Raw genomic sequence first — 20,184 nt, forward strand, 5'->3', positions numbered from 1 at the left:
TAACGCAACATGTTGCAGACGCTTCAGGAGTGCGTTCCAATGGTGAGCATGCGTCACGTTCCACGGGGACGTATGCGCTTTGATCAATACGTAATTCGCTCATGTCCCCACAATGTGGATTGGGCTCCTCGGGGAAAACTGGGGCCGTTCCACAAAGCTAGCGTCAGCCCCCGCCACGCACCACTGGCCACTGTAAAAGCACTCCACAACACGCAGATACTTCGTCACCGTCGTGGAGCCTGAAAGCCAACAACTGGACCCGGGGCACAACACTAAAGGACCCCCGCTACAGTTACAACGCCGGACAGCTAAACCAGAAGCCAGTCCATCAATCCGATGGACAGGACCAGACCCAGGAACCCGACGGCTCCCGCTGCAGCCAGAGGACTGGACCCTGGCACCCCGGAGGCTCCCGCTGCAGTCAGAGGACTGGACCCAGGAACCCCGGCAGCTCCCGCTGTAGCCAGTGGACTGGACCCAGGAACCGCTCTCCGTCCCAGATCAGTTTGTCTACTCCAGACACTTAGCACGGCAGCCGCCCCTGCAGAATCACAAGAGGCACTGATGCCAAATAGGTCGTTGGCGTGACCACACCTGCAGGAACACCCTCCCTATCAAACACCATAGAAAGGAACTCTATCACTTTCTCAGTGGTGGCGGAGGAGAGTGCCGTGGCCTCCAACGGAGGGCAATCTCTTCTCCAACTCTGCTGCCCCCTCCACAGCAGCCCTGAACCTCGTCGCCAGTGTAGTAACGTGGATCCACACTCAGGTAAGTTATGTCTTTATTGGCTCCAAGTAGAAGTTAACATGTAGGAGAACAGACATCGGCTTTCCCACCCGGCAGGCAGTCACCAACGGACTCCTTCCGAACACACGCACGTCACCCAAGTTATACCAATACATTCCTGCAAGCGCGTGCATTCCATTCCAATTGTGATCACTGATTACAACACCTACTTAGGTGTTCCGCTCAGTGGTCCCTGATGGGACTGTTGCCTGTCAAGGAAACATCCGTCAGGGAACAAACATTATTTGTCAGGCGTTAGGTGATCAAAGCAGGCCTGTAATCCCTGGCGGTTACTCCCAGAGGTCTACTCCAGTGTCTCCAAAAGGCATGTGGGGGGGGTCTTAACTGTTTCTGTTAAAGGAAAGCAGCCAATTCATGGCTGCATCTAGTTACGAAGCACACATGTGCAAAGTTTTCATACAGTACATAGTTGCCTCAAATGTGTTTTCATGGGATTCTGGATATTAACCATCCACAGGCAAAGACTTGTTAACCCAAATGTAATGGTTTATGCAAAGAACCAAGTAACAATTCATACCGAAACACAGAAAATGATGTGTCAAATCTGCAGACTACCGAAGAGGAGCCTAAACAGGATGAACTATAAACTTGTGTTTTCCAAATCACAAATAGTCAAATTAAATCAACAAAATATAAAACCGAGGATTTCAGTTACAACAACCTAAGGTTAGATAGGGGATTCTGGGAATCAGACAAGACTGTATGCAATGGTTAACTCCATGTAGTGCACTTCCCATTGTACCATGTAAGCAATTGAAAATAATGAAATGACTGCAAACTTTGCATCACAATGACAGAGCAGTTTTTTTCATCTGTGTAGCTGTCACTTAAGCAGATCTATAATCATAGTTTTAAAATCTCACCAGTCACTACAATGGGAACATACAGATTCCACAAAAAAATTGTTAAACTTTGTCTCCCATTACAAAATGTAATGTAGTCAATGCTTAAACATGCACATGCAGTCAGTTATGCCATACCTGTATCTGTAGTAGGAAACCAGCATACGTTCTCTGATCTCGCCTTCAATCTTTTGGTCGATGACCAGCAGCATGACGCCGTACAAATAGAGCGCTTCACACTGTTAAGAGAATGTAAATGGCACTGAATACAAGTGACAGAAAACATAGTAGACATTTGAATTATTGACCTTAGATAAACGTGATCTCTGCCGCCAACTACATATAAACCGGATAACCTCACTTGTGTGAGATAACATACAATAAGGAGGCTGTCGAAATAAGGGTATATTGTAGCGATTTGAACAGTTTATATTGTAGGATCACTCACTAGTAGTTGTTTTCCATCTTCGTTAAGAAGCACAGTCTCTAATGTTTGCTGGATGTAAACTCCTTCATTAAGATCTTCAAGATAACTGTAAATGGGATGCAAAAGCGAGAGGCCTTCAAATCTACAACGGGTAAATCATTTGCAGAAAAAAGTTAACTTTGAAGCACACAAAAAAAGAACATAGCCAAAACTACAGGTCTGTGTGACTATCCTTCAAACTAATGCAAAAAACCTCTGTCTAGGTGTCTCAGCTTTCTCCATTACGAAATTGGACAATATCCAAAAGGCACTGGTGCAGACTGGATGCTGTAGACTCCCTTAGATAATTTAGGTCTACTTACGGCATTTTACATACTGCTATTTGCCACTTTATAACTATGAACCCATAAATTACTTGCATTTTTCTCCTTGAGCAGTAATACATCACCACACTTCCCTGGGATTTATGTTGAAAATGTGATTAGGAAATCAGGACGCCAGATAACCTTTTGAAGATGGATTATTTTACACCCCATTTTTAAATTGGCATTGTGGTGTTATTAAAGGTGGTTAAAAATAGATTTGAAATCTAAAAACAGGTTTGTAATCCATACTTGTATGAGCTTAGTAGTTCACACAAATTAAAATATCCCTTTTTATCTTGATGCTCACTTTCAGATCAGGCAGTAAATTACGTCGGAGCTCATTCCCGTGGCACTGCACGGCAGGTACCACTGATCCCACTGCTGCAGGTATGTTTGGATTACCTCCTGAAGGGTTGTCATCCTGAACTTTTTAGGTTAGACATACTTGTTCCGAGGTCTAAAAACAGGGCGAATGGTGAGATCTTTTTGGGTACAAAGAAGTACACTGAATAAATACCCTTGTTTACCTGGAGAAAGGGGACAACTTCAATGGTGACCTTTTCCAGCAGGACCTGAACTACTTCCAGCAGGATGCGCAGGTGTTCTGGCGACAGGCATCTCCTTCTTGGTGGGTGGTAGCAAGGTGGTCAGAGAAACTTGATACAGTACCCGTGGGCAACAGTCTTTAGTTCCCACTGGTCCAAAGTGATCCCTCCCAGGCATGGATAAATGAAGACAGTTGACAACCCCGAACGGGGAAGCATGGGAGGGGACCCGTACAGGCGAGTCACTTGGAGGTTGAGGTCAGGGAGCCTCTGTGAGCAGAGTTTCTACCTCTGCCCTTACGAGAGGCTCTTTGCTGATACTGGTAGTTGCCAGGGGAGCCCTGTCCGGAGTACCAGGGTGCACCCACAAGCCATACTGACATTGGGGCGAGCAGGAGAAGGCATGGCCACGAAAGGACTGGCGGGCGTTAAGAGCCGCTGCGCTGGTGAAAGGGTTTAGCTGAAATCTGGCTAAGTGACTTTAAAGTCTCATGCTCCTTTTTTGCCATTTCTAGAGCGTCAAACACCGTCCCGAATAGGTTGGATTCCTCGACAGGCTTGTTAAGAAGGCTTGTGTTTTGGGTTTGAACCCGAAGATCTTCACAGGCATGCCGCTTGAGTAGGGTTCCCTGGGCAAGGGTGTGCCCAGCAGTTTTGGCCGAGTCCAGTTGTTAGTCAAGATATCCTAGGTCACTTGTCTGCCTTCAGCCACGACCGCCAGGCAGGCTGTAGTAGGTCCCACTGAACATCACTGTAGCTCCCAAGGAGCTTGGTGTTATTGGCAATCCTTGTGGAGTAAGCTACAGAGGCGGTGACGCACTTGCAAAGGGCGTAACATTTTTTACAATCCTTGTCTGGAGGGGATTCTGCCGAAGGATAGTGGTACCCCAGCCCGCTTGTGAGTGGTTGTTACGACCAAGGAGTCCGGTGTGGCATGACCCCCAATGTAGAGGGGATCCGAGCGAAAATGTTCCCACACAGTGATTGCCCGTGTAAGGGAAGGGGACAGTAATAGAATAGAATTTAATAAGGGTATGGCTTGGCTAACCAGAGTCTTTCTTGAAAATGCCCGCCACGAAGTCTGAGTCAGGGGCGGCTTTGTGCGTAGCAATCTTAAAATGGTTGGACGCACTTTTTTAAAGAGGACATTAAACAGCATTTGGTTGTCAACTGGTGAAATCTCTGCAGAGAAGTAGTAGGGGGATCCAGACAGATGACGTCTGGGTCAGTGTTATGCAGGGGTATGTGCTATGAGCCCTGGTCATTCGCCTGATCCCAGTCTGGCTCTTGTTAGATGGGGGTCTTGGTCATAAAGGTTAAAAAACCTTCATAAGAAACATCTTGGGCCGGGTCCTCAAGGTCGTCCCCAAATAGGATAACGTGGTGTTCCTGTGGTTCCTCCAAAGGGGGAAACTGGGCACCGGGGAGGGAAGTTTGAGATTAAGAGGGTATTGGCCATGAGTCCACTTCCCTATGTCTCTTCAAGGCACTGTCATACTAGTCCGAAAAGTTGATATCTTAGCCATACACTATTAAACCTCTCCCTAGTCCATTTTGAGGAAGCTGAAGGGTCATGGGGTGGAAACGGCTGCCTAGAAGGGGGTGAACCCTTATATAAGGCCTTAGAAAGAAGAGGCTGTGGGGCCTCAGAATAGACCCTCTCGGGGAGTGAGGTCTCCATGGAGGCCCCAGCCGCCAAAATTATAACCGAAAGCTTTACACCATCAATGGGGCTTCCGAAGCTTTGCGAGGAGGGTTTTGGCACGCCTGTAGGCGCTGCCGCGGTCGGCGACACCACCGAGTCCTTCAGCGTCCGAGTGCCTTTGGACGGCAGGTCAACGATAGTGGGAGAAGGGAACCACCCGTTTTATGCCCATTTGCATGCCGCGGGTGTGGTTGCGTGGAGGGCGCCGAACCACGAGGCTCGGAAGGGACAGCCGGAACTTAGGCGTGGCTACGGGCATTGAGGTTTTCTTTGACGACCCTGCCGAAGAGGCCATATGGGTTGTGTCCTTGGGTATAGGTGGGTGCCCTTGTTGCTGGGGGGGGGGGGACTTCCCAAAACAGTGCCAATGGCCTGCCTAACTGGCCGGGGCCGGGCACATGGGAACGAATAGGCTCCGCGGAAAGGTCGATGGCTTCCCGAATCGGAGCCATAGCTGCCGACGGATTCCTTGTCTGAAGCGCCAGTGCTGCCGGGGGAAAGGTTTTCAGCATGCATGGCATAAGCCACCCACCGGGGTAACTCACATCCCATTCGGCAACTTCCTTTTAGAGGTTTGCAAATCCAGTGAAGGAACTGTTGCTTTCTAGGTCCTAGGTCCTCTTCTGGCGTGGAGCAAAATGTGTACCTGCAGGTCCTTTTTACCATCCCTTTAAACTCTAAACTTTTGAATTTGGCTATCCTTAGATCCAGTTTGCAGGAAAGGTGAAAATTCAGCGCTGCCAAGGGGCGGCACACCCATCAATTATGTAGCTGATGGGGGGATGCAGCAGGGGAGGGGGCACTCCTGGGGATGAGGACATAATTGACTGCTGCACTATGTAATTTTTGTTCTGGTGCAACCAGAGATGTCCGTGGGGAAGAGTGGGATTGGGGGTACAGAGTGGGGCATGGGAGAGAGGGGCATACCGGGGATAAGGGGCTGGGGTAAAGGGTAGACAGGTAGTGTAGCAAGGTGTGAACAAAATAACTGCCATTTATAGGCCTCAGGCAAGTAAAGCATTTGTCTTTTTGTAGCCACAGGCCTCATGTCCTGGGTAAACTTGAATTTCTCGAGCGCTCAGCTACAGCACTGTTCTGGAGAAATGGTGCAAGCTACCAGTTCCCAGGAGAATGTGGCTGCTGTAGAATGGGACCAGTAGATACTTGTGAGGCCAGCTACTAGGCACCGGGTTGCTCGCTGGGAAGTATTAGGGAATTAGAAATTAAATTCAGTCAAATCAAATCCAACCACGGTGAGGTAAGCAGTTTCAAATTGCCCCTTGGCAGATGATCATGGGAAGAGGGTTGTGGGGCGAGGGAGCGAGCGACAGGGAACTAATCACCAGGGGAGGATTCTGTGTCCCTAAGGTGCAACAGTGTTTCGGGTACTTGCTTATATCCGCTGGGAAGCTCATTGATTGAATGATGTGCAACAGTCTCCCCTTTGCCAAACTCAGGTTAGTGTGTTCGATGGGGGCTGACCAATGGCAGATGAATAAAGTTCCAGTGGTCAGCACAATCACATAATGCTTTGAAACGCAATTGTGGGGCGGTGTGGGAAGGTACGTGACGTCACAATGGGAGGTGTTGGACAATGGGGGCCAGAACCAATTACTATCCTTTTATTTAGGTCTGGATATAGGGGACTGACGTAGTGCTGCCAGGTTATAGGTTAAAGTTTCGACTCAAAAGGGTTGAATGACAAAAGGGTCAAGTCAATTCCACCGAAAAAAAGGATGGAATTGTTTTTTTTTTTTGCAGGCCCGCCCTTCCCCCAAAAACCCCTCATTTGGTGTAAAAACACCTTTTTTAAGCTAAACTAGAGCAAAAAAAAATAAAAAATAAAATAAAGATATACATTTAAAAAAGAATGTGATCCTTTTGTTTTCAGTTGAATGCACCCTCACCTTTAGCATTCGATCCTTTTGTTTTCGAAACTTTAACTGGACACCGTGCCACCAATCAGCTTTTGTAAGGTGCCTCAAAATTGTTTCAACTGTGTGTAAGCAAATTGTCATTTGTTTATACAAATTGTGTCTGCTGTGGGCGGCATCAACAGCTCACTAACTTCGTTCCGTTCCACAAAGCTGTTTGAACCAGGCTTTCCAAGCTGCATTCTGGGACTAAATAAATTGCGTTACTTCCTGATTGGTGTATGCTTCTTTTTGGACTACTTTGGTGTTCCAGTCGTTACTTGCCTTGAAGGACGCTTGACACAAATGTATGAAGATGGATTGCTGCAGTATGGGTAAATTTGCAGTGGCAATATATCACCCCTCAAACGATGTTACCTGTCCACAAATAGTGCAGTTTCTCACAATGTACATGGCTTCACATATGTGAATCCTTTAGTGCGATAAAACTGGAAAGAAGAATTAGAAATCCTAATTTAAAAACCTTGGTGTATTTTGAAAACAAGTGGGTGATCCCGATATCTTTTAGTTGACCAACTACCTTCAGACTAGGGGCCAAGCCCGGGAGCATCCATGTACTTGCTACTTGCATTTACCACTTTTTTGTTATCTTCATATCGGATGATCCCTCCCCTCTTACTAAATCTTCAGTTTCAACACAAGGTGCTGCACATTCACAAAATACACTTGTTCTCAAATTTGCACCAAAAAATTCAAAAGATTGTGCTCTTCTGTCTAGGCAAATTCTCGCTTTTAAATTATAGTTGGGAATCTTTCCCTCACTCACATAACATAACACCCCCCCCCCCTTTCAACACCCTTGCCGATTACTACTACAACCCATATCTATCTGTGGCGATATGTCCAGTGGTTCCTTCCCTTTCATGTTACATATCGGATAAAATACATTGGACTCCAATTAATTGATCAAGCATTCAAAGTGTACACTTTCGTAACACTGCCACAGGCTTTTTTTTATGTTGAGCAATATGGAATGCATTACCCCTGTCTGCGACCATTTCATGGCTAAGACTTAAGAAAATGACTGGAAAAAAACAAAACTCAAATTCTAACATACCTCCTTTCAATTAAGGACTACTGCATCTACTCTGCATTAATTGCTCTGCCATTTAGTTTACATATTTATATCACCAGTTTAAATTCTGTAATTCATAGTACATAAACACACAATATTAATCTGCTTGAAATATTCACAAAGAAACGGTTATATATCTCACCAACACGCTTAGAGATCCCCCAGCTCTTTTTGCTGGACTTTAGGACTTCTAATTTCTAACCTGGAGAGAGGGAGACCTTTTTCCCACTCTCTCATGTATTTTTCGGTGATTTAGACGGTTTCTTTTGACTCTGGAGCCTGGCAAACTTCATAGGCATGGTCTTTACATCGTGAGACAGAGCACCTTCAGTGCAGTGGCACAGGGAAGTCTCTTAGATTTCCCCAAAGTTTAAATACCTTCTCTTGGTGAAACTACTGTTTCCAAGAGCAGTGAAGTGAAATTTGACTTCACTTACATTTTGTAACTTTGTAGACCCAGCACACACCATCTTACGATGGGGTGCTGGAGGGGTTACTTAGTATCCCCTTTGTCTAGTTTCTCATGTAACATTTTTATGTTCCCCTTTCTACAGGTAATGACTGGTGGAAGTTGTTTAATATTTCCTACCATTGTGGGTTTCTACTGCGGGATCCAATTGCTGCAGCAGTAAAGTACCCACGGGTGTCCATTTTGTCAAAATGGCCTGGTCTTTTCGCCATTTCTTGCTGGAAAGGTCCTTCTTGAGATTTACTCTGAGCGCCAAACTAGGTTTGGTCCCTTTGTTTGGTCTTTGGCGGGATTCACTGGTGAAGCCCGCCTCTAGCTCCAGCGTGTCTGGCAGGGGCAGGAAGTGAGGGAGGTGCCCGAAACACCCTGTGATAAAATCCCCTTGGTTACAGAAATGCACCCAAAGGTGATTGGCTAGCTTGCTGTCCGGCAAGGACAGCCACCCTGCTGTGATGGACAACTAGGCTGCGAATGAATGGGAGAAACCTGCATAAAAAGGGGGGGCTTTTTGGCTTGGAAGGCAGAGTTAACCACTGGACGAAGGAATCCAAAGAACTTGGAAGAGACGCTTGCTGCAACTCATGGACTACTGGTTTGCCCGGTGAAGCCCTGCTGCAGTGCTGAAGCTCGGAATTTGCCTTGACTAGAGAATCCCTTCAAAGGACAACTTCTCCCCTTGGGTTGGTGGGACCAATCGACCCAAAGACGAACTCATCTGGAAATCTTCTGGGAGCTGGCTGTACTTCCACTGCTGCTGCAGGAACAGATTTCCAGGGAGAGGAACACCAGATTCGAGTGAGTGTCTAAGTCTGACCCAACGTCCGGGAAGGTTCTCCAGACTCCCATGAAGCAGGACTAACCAAGCCTGAGTCACAACAGAGTGCTGGATGGCAGATGCGAGGAAAGTCAATTAAGGCATCCGAGAACTGCGGTGGTGCCATTTGCGAGAGCGGCGAGGAGCTGAAACCGCAAAGTGACGTTAATCTGAAGTTTGCCCATTGCTGCCGCCGACCTTCAATTTGTAGTGCAGGAGTCCCCAGACGTCCTCCCTCTTGTCCCCACGACTGAGTACCAGGAACAACAGGATCTGCAGACCCACATAGGAACTGAAGCCAGCTGGAACCGATTTCTTCAAACCAAAAGGTACTGTAAAACTAAGGGGACTTAACTCTTGTGTAGCCTTGCTAGTTCTCAGTTGAGACTTGTCTTGGTTGCTTTTACAGAGTTGCTTGCAGCTTTGCCCCTCACAAGCCTTCGAGTTTGTGGCCCTACAGCGATTTCATTTTATACAAAGACGTCTAAAACATTGTGCAAGACTTTTTACTTACCTGCAAGAAGTGCTACAGCTCACCTAGACTTTTGCTCAATTGGTGTCCTGGCTCCCTCAAAGACTGTTCTAGCCTCTGACTTTGTGCTTTAACTATCCCTCAACAAATGTCAGATTATATAACTTGTGTAGCTAGGAAAGGGTTAATTGACTTTGCATTGGGGCAGGGGGTGTTCGAAAAGTACTTACCCGCTTAAGAATATTTGTTAACCATTGTTTAATTCCAAAAACCTTTTCTTGGACACCAAACTCCGTATTGCTCTAATGTACCAGTGATATTTCAATGTCCAGTGTCCTAGTTATTTAAATCACCTTAGGGTGTAGGAATAATCTGTGTCATATCCCAAATGGGCATCTACTGATTATTAGAAAAGGATTGTGTGTAATTTGAAGTATATTTTTGTTTTACATATATTTGTTCCCTTCTAAAGAAGGATAATTCAACTGTTAAATTAATAAATAATTGTTTAATCAAGAAACCTTGAGTCTAAGTGTTTTCATGGATACTTGTCACTGTGAATCTCTGTAATAACACTACAGCTCACATTGACCCCTCGAGAGAAGCCTGTATGCTCAGTCTACCAACTCGTGTACTACATGCTTATACCAAAGCTTGGGTTAACTATTGCCAAGAGGATAAGGCTGGTGCATTCTCCCACAGGGTACGGCATACAATCTTGCCGAACAGTATTCTCCTGAGTAAACCTTGAGAATCCCCTATTCCGGTGGCCAGGGAAGGGCTGGCACTCAGATCCCAACCCTGGGGGCGGACGAGCGAGGGAGGGAGGATCACCTGGGTAGAGCCGGAGTTACGCTCTGGGTAATCTCCCAGGCAAGGCATGGTATTATACCAGGAAAGAACAAAAAGATAGAGACCATGAGGCTTTCATAGGCTGTACCAACTCAACATGTAACAGTAAAGACTCACACACTCGCCTCACGGAGCACAAATCCCTACGTCCAATGCCACCTCAGCCCTAGCACAACCAGAAGTCACCACCATTAAAGGAGCCCTCATCAATGATAGATCTCTAATTGCCCATGCCTTAGCCATCTCGGACCACAACGCCGCCAATAAACGAGACTTCTTAGCAGTCACAGAAACGTGGCTACACCTGGCTGCAGGCCCTGCTCTTATGCTAGCAGTCCCGTCCCAGACTAGTACAATAGCATCAGAGTTATAGAACTACCAAAAGAGGAGGTGGTGTAGCTATCAATACTAAAAACTCGCTGGCCATCAGGGAAAGTGACACCACACTCCTCCGATCAGCAGAACTACTCTCCGTAAAACTCCCCCTCTCATCCAAGTAGACACTCCTCATCCACGTTTTATACAGACCGCCTGGGCAACTATCCTTCTTTGAGGAAGATCTAACATGCCTGTTAGGAGAATTCTCCAAAATGTGCTAATTCCCTCTACCTTAGAGACCCCCAGCAACTTTGCTGGATTTTGAGGACTTGAATTTTTTACCTGAAGAGTGAGCCTTTTTCCCACTGTCTCATGTATTTTGATATGAGTTTATATCCTGTGTTTCTTTTTTGGTTATGGAGTCTAACCAACTCCATAGACATCTTTTACAACTGTGTCACAAACACATTCAGTGCAGTGCCACACGGAAGTCTTTCAGATTTCGCAAGGTTTAAATACCTTCTCCGGGATCAACTACTGTTTCCCAGAAATTGACTTCACTTAGTCCTGTAAATTTCTAGACCTAGCACACCCTATCTTACAATAGAGTGCTGGAAGGGTTACTTAGTATCCCCCATGTCTAGTTACTCATGTACCTCAACTGTTACCCTTTCCCCTCAGAATGACTGGTGGCAGTAGTTTTACAATGAACTACCATGATTTACCCCGACCGAGAACGGTTCGCAGCTCCGGTAACGTTAAATCGCGGGAGCCATGTTTTTCAAGATGTCGCCTGAGCCTCCTTTATTAAAACGGTTCCGGTCTTCTTTTTTCACCATTTCTTTGTGGTTTGATCTCTTTGTCCCTTCACCTTGGACGGGCTTCAGGAGTGAAACCCACCTCTGGCTCAAGAGTGTCTGGGGTAGGTAGGAAGGGAGGGAGGTGCCCAAAACTCCCTGTGCTTAGTCTCCTAGCAGGCCCAAATGCACTCTGTGGTGATTGGCTGGCTGACTGTCCGGCAAAGACAGCCACCCTGCTGGGTGACTGACAGCTAGGCTGGAATGAATGGGAAAGAACTGAATAGAAGGTGAGTCTCTTGGTTTGGAAGGCAGAGTCGACCACTGGACGAAGGAACCGAAGAAGAGCTTGAAGAGGACGGATGCTGCAACTCCTGGACTGTTGGTTTGCCCATTGAAGCCCTGCTGCAGGTCAGAATGGCCAAGTTTGCATTGACAGAGAAGCCCTGCAAAGGACAACTTCTCCCTTTGAGTTGGTAGGACCAATCAACTGCCAAGTAAGCCACCTGGACACCCATCTCTGAGCTGGTTGAATTGACTCAGAGTTGCTGCAGGAAACCGTAGAGCCAGGGAGAGGGATACCAGATTGTGTGTGTTGCTTGTAAGCTGACCTAAAGCTTTTGGAAGATCCTCTGGACTCCCACGAAGCAGGACTGACCAAGCCTGACCCCTATCAGTCAAGTACGGGACCTCAGATGTGAGGAAAGTCCACCTTGACAGCCAGGAACCGTGCTTGTTGCCATTTGCTGTACCGCAACGAGCTGAAACGAGAAACAGCCACTGGAAGTAAAGTTTGCCAGTTGCCAGCTTTGACCGTGCCAGTGCAGGAGTCCCCCCGACGTCCTCCCTCTTGTCCCTACCACTGAGGCCCAGGAACAATGAGATCTGCAGAGATGCACAAGAACAGAAGTCTTCAGCTACATCTTTTCTTCTTTACTAAGGTACTGTAAAAACTAGCCTAAGAGAACGTACCTCTTACTGTAGAAGTGCTTGTAACTTCTGCAACTCACAAGTCTAATCAGCTTGTGGCCCTACATTTGATTCTTCTTGTTCTCAAAGACTCCTAAGAACTTGTGCAAAGACTTTTCCATTTACTTACCTGAAGTGCTGCATCCTATACAAAGACTTTGGCCTATTGACTTTGGCTTCGCCTATTGCATTGAATGACTCTTCTCAGAGCTATCTGAAAGTATTTGCCCTGCTTATGACTATTTGTATTTTCTTGTGTTCTAATAACTTTTGCCTTTAACTTACTTTTTAAAAAGTATTCTGTATGCCAACAGTAAGATATTAATGTCCTCAGCACCCTTGTTACTGAAGTCACCTGTGGGTGTAGGTTGTGTCTGTGGGCCATACCAAAAGGGCCTTGTCGGAGCCAGAAACTCAATGTACAGTATATTTTAGTATATTTGTGTGTTACTATTCTATTTCTCCCTTCTGAAGAAGGCTTTATAACCGACTGATAAACTCAAGGTTTCTTGCATAAACAATTATTAATTTAAGTTTATTTGAATACCTGTAACTGTGAATCTTTGTATAACTCCACTACAGCTCCCCTCTTGAGATAAGCCTGGCTGCTCAACACGCTACCAAAACTGTGTAGTACAAGCTTATACAAAAGGTTGGGTTGCCTATACCGTAGTCAGTGTTTGTAGTCTTCCGAGAGGGTACTGCATTCAAACTTTGGCTAACAATGCCTCCTCACTCAAAACACCAAACCTGGATCACAAATACTACTTGTAGGTGACTTGAACCTCTGCCTACACGACAAACTAGACACTAATGCCTTAGTCATCCAAAAAACCATCGTAGAACTAGGCCTCTGACTGCGCATATCCGACCCCACACACAGTAAAGGCAGAATCTTAGATTGGGTAGGAGACCTTAACTGCAACACAAAAATCCTCTCCCAATACGCCATGCACCTGTTCTGATCACAACGTCATTTCTTTTGAAATCCACGACTCTAAACAACCGTCATCTAAGGATCTTCAAGCCTTATCTCCTTAGAAAGCTTACTCCCTCTACTCCAACCAATCACCCATCAACAGCTGGCATCCTACCTATACCCCACAACTATGGTACAATCAGCATCTACTTATGGCCCTAGACCAACTAGCTCCTCTCATATTAAGGAAAGCCAAACCTCTGGCACACCTTAAATGGTTCTCTGCTGAGCTCAAAACCCTACGTAAATCTAACAGATGCAGAGGCATCCTGGAAAAATAAACCTTCAGCACAGAACAAGGATACATTTCCAACTGCGTCCACTACGTACAAAACTTCTAGAAACCAAAAAGAAAAAATTCAACAGAATCTTTAATGCCAAATCCAGGACCAAGGAGCTCTTCACTATCCTCAAAGAATTGGAATTTCCCGCCAGACTCCTGTAAAAAAAAAAAAAAAAAAAAAACGACGCCCTTTGGTGTGCAAACATTCAAAAGGCACTACTCAAAAAAATTGCACTACTTCAATCTAAAATTGAAGCCAAAAAATCCAGCCTGCGGACCACTGCCAAAGCTGGCAACTTGATCACCACACTACCTGATCTGAGCCCCCAGCACCCCTCGCCCACTACTCAAACCAAAGTGTTCGAATTTTCCCCTGTCACTACCTCAGAAATAGAGTCCATCATTAGAAGTCTCAAGCCATCCAAGTGACAAGGAGACATATGTCCAGCTTCAATCATAAAAGGAGCCAAATAATTTGCCCCCTAAATTAAATCCTTTATAAATGCCTCTTTCGCCTCCTGCACCGTTCCCAAAAATCTTAAGGATGCATGGATCATGCCCCTGCTAAATATATATATATATATATATATATATATATATATATATATATATATATATATATATATATATATATATATATATATATATTTTTTTAAAAACCACTCGAACGAAACATTCCGACCAACTTATGACCAATCACCACAGTGCCTTTTTTCATAAAAATCTTAGACAAGGCAGCATACATCCAGATTCAGAATCACCTCAAAACCAATAACCTCCTAGGCCTTAGACAATCTGGATTCCGTCCTAGACACAGGACATAAACTGCCCTCCTGGATCTGGAAATCCAAAGGGACGAGGCTAGGGACAATGGAAAGCCTGCTCTACTTCTCCTATTGGAATTGTCGGCAGCGTTCGATTTTATTCAATCACAATATCTTAACCAAGGGTCTGACGACAGCGGCCTACTTCTCCAACAAAGCTGCAGCTTGGGTCAACTCCTTCCTCTGACAGATCCACAAGGGTTTTCTCCCCTACCGTCTCAACTGACCCTGCCCCTATCACATGTGGAGTCCCACAAGGCTAATGTGGCTTCCCCACCCTACAAAAGATTCACTAAGCTCGTATTTGACCTTCTAGATGAGCTTGGCATATTCTACACAAACTATGCAGACGATACGCAAATTCTCATCACGCTATCAGGCGTCTATCAAACAGATTCCACTCTCCTAAATAACATTTACAGCAAAATTCAGGCTTGGATGGCCAAGCACGGATTATGTCTCAATGACGATAAAACTGAGTTACTACTCATTGGATCGAAGTTGAGACAACAAGCTAGGCCCCAAATACGCCGCCTTCAATATTGACGGTAATCTCATCAAAGTCGACAAGGAAGCCAAAACCTTAGACTTTTATCTAAATTCTGCACTAACTCTATGAAGACAAGTTAACACCATCGCATCCACAACAGACTACACTTCAAAATTGATAAATGCATGCAGACTTTCTTATCCACCAGCAGCTGCATCAGCCCTGCAAGAGCCCTGATATTTTCCAAACAAGACTATTCCAACACTCTCGACCTCGGCACCAGCCAAAGGAATTTGCACAAACTACAAATATTGCAAAATAATGCCCTCAGAACTGCCCTAAGCATTCCCCGCTCCAATAATATTTCACAAATCTGACGCAACATTAAATGGCTCCCTATCCAAGATAGAATCACCTTCAGAACGCTAATGTTCGCTCACAAGTGCCTGAACAACTCAGCCCCCAAGTTCCTGACGGATACATTTTCAAGGAATTAATCTACTAGACCCACCAGAGCCAACTACACCCACTGTCTCAACATTCCTGAATTCAAACTGTCCAAAACAGGAGGTTCCTGCTTTCCGCTGCTCGCAGCCAAGACCTGGAATAAGTTACCTCCGGCATAAGGATCGACCTAATGTTCCTCTCATTCTGGAACAAAGTAAAAATGTGGCTGTTCTCACAAACGAACTAAACTCTCACTATGCTCCAATCGTGGCTCCAGGACCCCGATTTCCTCTTGGACTATGCCCTTAGTTTAAGTTTGCCTCGCCCCCTGTGTTTGTGGCTTAGTGCTTCACTATTCTAAGCTATGTATTTTAGGAACATTGTACATAATGGAGTGCTCTTTACTTTGCATATCTCTGCATACTATTATGCCTATTACTGTAAATATCACGGTAGATGTCTATTGTATATTTCTGTACATGATCCTGTCACTTACTGTAAATATCATTGTATTTCGCATTATTTCTGTAACCATGTTGCTCTAGAAGTAAAGCACCCAGATACCCTCTGGTTCGGTGCGCTATATAAGCAAACACCACAAACAAAAATAAACCTCCCTTCCACCCAATGAATCTCCCTTACTAGAATCCAACAACCTCTACACCTCTGGTAAACTAATTAAGAGCCCCACCCCCGTCACAGTAGGAACAACCTCTCGGAATCCTGGTTTTCCTGGTGCCTACCCGAATATTCCCAGTCATTCTTTTTCACATCCCTCTGGTTATTTCCCGAACTCCCAATCTGCAGTGATAAAACACTACTGTTCCCGCAATCCCCCCTGTCCATTTCATTAACCCTACCAAACGCTAACCACGCCTTTCTGACACAAACACTTTCTCACACCATGAAAAACCGGACTAACAGAGTTGATCAACTGACGTGTCCAGACACCATGGTCAGGCAAAGTCAGGCAATTAACCGAAATCACCGACACCCGACAGCCCTTTCTCTTCCCCACAGGGATAAAAGGTGGAGCACTAGAGCACACTATGAGCAAGGCAGACCGCACAACGAGACAGCTTTCCCAGGGCGGCAATTCAAGAGGATGCGTTGAGAACCGAAAATATGACAAGGAGAGAAGCGACATGCCCTTTCCAACCCAGACCCGCAAAGCCTCACTGAAAAGAATCGTAGACCGCGAGCAATAGCTAACGTATGTTGCAGCAGATGTCAACGGTACACAGAGCCCTCCTACACTGATAACCAGGACAGGGAGAGACGCTTGCTACTGTGGTGCCATCCTTGATTGGTGAGCCAGGAAAAGGCAAGCGGTTCATCATACCCGGTGAGTCGAAGGGAGATCCTTTAAGAAACCGAACTGTGTTGAACAAAAGTTGCAAAAGACAAGTTAAGGGGAGTCAAAGAACTGGTAATGTCTTAGGGGAAAACCAGCTGCAGAAAGGTCCGGCACCATGTGGTTGCCCATCGAGAGACTCCGGTTGATTCCCAGTTTTATTTTTTTTAAACAACCAATACCAGAAGGCCTTAGGAGAGCTGCAAGGAAGAGGTCAAAGTGGTCATACAGGGGTCTAGCAAAATCCCTGTACAGTCCAAATTCTTTGACCAGCACCTAATTGGAAAGCTAAGGGAGGTTAATCACACAGTGAGAAAGAACTGTGATTGTCAAGAGTGAACCCGACAGAGGGATGCCGATAGAACGGGGTGAAGCTTGAAGTCCCAAGGAACAGTGTTATGACAAGGGTGAAGCCGACAGAAGGATGTCCTCCAAGAACTGTTTAAAAAGACAAGAAGACTGATGAATGCGAAAGGTGAAATTGTTTTGGATATCGCAGCCATAGTGAACCCGACAGAGGGAGGCTGACATTCGAAAGGGGTCTGAGCCCAGAAGAGGGGGGGGACCCAGGGGTTGATCAATCGTTACCCCCAAGTGCAATCAGAAAGGAACTTTTATTTGTTATTCTGAACCTACCAGGCCCTCGGAAGCAAGATACTTAACCACCAATGGTCCAGATATTGCTAGGAACCTTTTGTGGATCTGAGCCTGGAAGAGGGGTATCCAGGGGTGAAAAGTCATCACCAAACGTGCATATGGAAAGGAACTTTTTTTTTGTTATTTTGACCACATCAGATCCTTGGAGGCAAGAGACTTTTTTTTAAAATGTATATATTTTTTTTAGAAAAGAGACAACCACCCGAGGTCCCGATACCGGAGAACGGAACTGTAGTCTTGTGCTGGGAAACCTAGAGAGTGTTCTGTGCTCCGGAGGCTCCCCTTTGTCCCGTGCTCAAAACATGGGGAAGGGAGACCTCCTGCTACCACATCTTGACTTTTCATTCGTGAACACTTCTTTATTGTGAACCCTATAACCACACTCTTTTCTTGTATTTAGTTGTACGGACTGGCAATAGTTTATTTCTTTAGTATGGGCCCTTTTTATTTGACAAGACGCCACTAGGACTGCCTTTATTATTTGATGGTCTTAGCTTGCTCCCATCTTAAATTTAGGTTTAGAATAGTTGTTTTTACAACCTACCTATACAGTTTAATAAACACCCTTGAACTGTGATCACTTGGGTCTGTCTCTTTACTGTTGCCACCATCAGTTCCTTTCAACGGCACTGTCGGCACTTATATGTATTATAGGTAAGAAAGAGGAACACTGTACTGTATGAAGGTCAGCAAACATTTAGAACACATGTAGAAATATAGGGGTATGTATTCAGTCATACCGGTTTAAATCCACAATATATTTGTGAACGCTTTCGAAGGCTAGGTAGAATCTTGTCAAAATCTCTATGTTGTTTTCTCGAAATTCTTCATCCAAGTCTTGCAGTTCTGGTTTGGCTTCCAACTTGCTTTCCCAAGCCTCTGGATTCTAAAGAGAGCAAAAACATGTAAACATTTCACTTGTCTCAATACAAAAATATTACAAGGCTGGCTGTTGGCATGTATTCACTCAGCCACTTGTATGCTGTAGCATTGTTGCACATATATACAGCTGACTAGAAAAAGGTACACATCCGTCTGAGCAAGTGGAAAGAGCCAATCAATGACCTGTTCTTCACTGGCATAAATCAGTGGTGTGTCTAGTTCAGACAAAAAGAATCCTAGATCGATTTCACAAAACATGCATACCTTCTTTATTAGTGTTTATTTTGACAAATTAGATGAAATATTAAAAACCTTTGCAAGTGTATATAACTTTGCTTGACTTATGCAAATTATTCAATGTCACAATGTGTTACTTAAGTGATCTGTACTGTCAAAAAGAAAATATTCCACAGAGATAGGTCTCCTTTCCCCAAATAATATTTTAATTATCCTAGTGTTCTAAACAAAGGAGTAGATTCAGAAAAGGAAATCACTGTAAGGCTATATATTAGAAGAAAGACCTCCACCACTGCACCCTTGATATTAGGAAGTTATATGCTGAAGCTGAAGCAAAATGCAAAAAAGCAGTCGCTGCGTGGATTGTGAAAATGGGTGGGATTCGTGGCCAGGAAAAAGTCCTTTTATTGACTAGCGCCATCAATTACTGTTGGGATTAGGAGGAGCACATTTCTCATTGTGTTCCAATAGTACAGAGAAGCTCCAGCATGGAGTAACTGGCAAACACTGCATTGGGAGGGACATGACCTGGGAGGGGGCTAAGGTGTACTTGACCTCAGCAAGTTATACAAAGGTATTTTCTCTTCCTCTTTCCGACTCTGGATCCCCCCCTCCCCCCCAAGAAAGAATGGCTCCACAAGGTGTGGGGCACATTAGGTTTGAGAAGCTGAAACCACTACAACACCGGAAGGCAGATCACCTTCTGACATGATGTGGGCTTTTTTCTCAATAGATATGCTACAAACTCAAATGAAATGCCCAAATCAAAATCTCCAAGAATTAACATTCTAATAGACTAAACCACAGGACTAAATAAAGAGCTAGGTACTGTGAGAAAGCCAAGGGTCTTCTCTCATTTTCTCCCCTTGGAGGTAAGAGATTGCTTCTGTTGAGCCTTGCCACCTCCCGTGGTTGTGCATGTGTGTACTGCTATGTATGCTTTATTCGTGAGCATGTGAATCCATGCCAGACCCCATGCTGGAGAAGAAACAAGTTACTTACCGTAACACTTTTTCTACAGCATGGGTCTGGCATAGATTCACATGCGAACCCTTCCTCCTGCCCCTCTGCGGTTCTTCTCTTGGTCCTACTGCCACTTTACGTGCTACCAAATCTGAAGATGGCTGCCAGAGAGGGGCTTAGGTAGAGGGCAGTCATTGGCTGGAGGCAGTATGACCCAGAGCTCAGTGATTGGTTTATCGGAGAAAGACAGGTTAGAAACAAAACACTGTTTTTTCTTTTACCAGGGATTCCCAGCCTGACGACGGGGACTATTAATGAGCATGTGAATCCATGCCAGACCCATGCTGGAGAACAACAGTTACAGGTAAGTAACTTGTTCCTTACTGGCAGCTTGACTGGAGGGGACGCTGACATGCGGAGAAGGTCCGGGTACCAGATCTGCCTCGGCCACGCTGGTGCAACGATGATCATCCTACACCGGTACCGTCTGAGTCGATTAATGACTCGAAGAAGCAACGGCAACGGAGGGAACGCATACAGAAAAAGGCCGTCCCAGGGGAATGAAAATGCGTCCCCCATGCTCCCCTGCTTGGGAAACCTGCTGGCAAACCTCTGGCACTTGGTGTTCGTCACCGTCGCAAACAGATCAATCTGGGGATTGCCCTATCTGTCAA

General features: G+C 45.4%; 1 protein-coding gene across 6 annotated transcripts in view; it reads right to left on the reverse strand.

Annotated features, from left to right (window-relative positions):
- WASHC5 (WASH complex subunit 5) overlaps positions 1-20,184 on the reverse strand; it is a 1,117,936-nt gene that overhangs the window by 900,855 nt on the left and 196,897 nt on the right. For all 6 annotated transcript variants that reach the window (XM_069621617.1, XM_069621614.1, XM_069621616.1 and 3 more), the window contains 3 exons: positions 18,169-18,314; positions 2,101-2,185; positions 1,791-1,891 (listed from right to left, as the gene is read on the reverse strand). In XM_069621617.1, coding sequence (XP_069477718.1) covers positions 1,791-1,891; positions 2,101-2,185; positions 18,169-18,314 — 332 coding nt within the window. The remainder of the gene's footprint in view (positions 1-1,790; positions 1,892-2,100; positions 2,186-18,168; positions 18,315-20,184) is intronic.

This window comes from Ambystoma mexicanum, chromosome 5q, assembly GCF_040938575.1.
Source record: "Ambystoma mexicanum isolate Mex_15411 chromosome 5q, UKY_AmexF1_1, whole genome shotgun sequence".
Lineage (NCBI taxonomy): Eukaryota > Metazoa > Chordata > Amphibia > Caudata > Ambystomatidae > Ambystoma > Ambystoma mexicanum.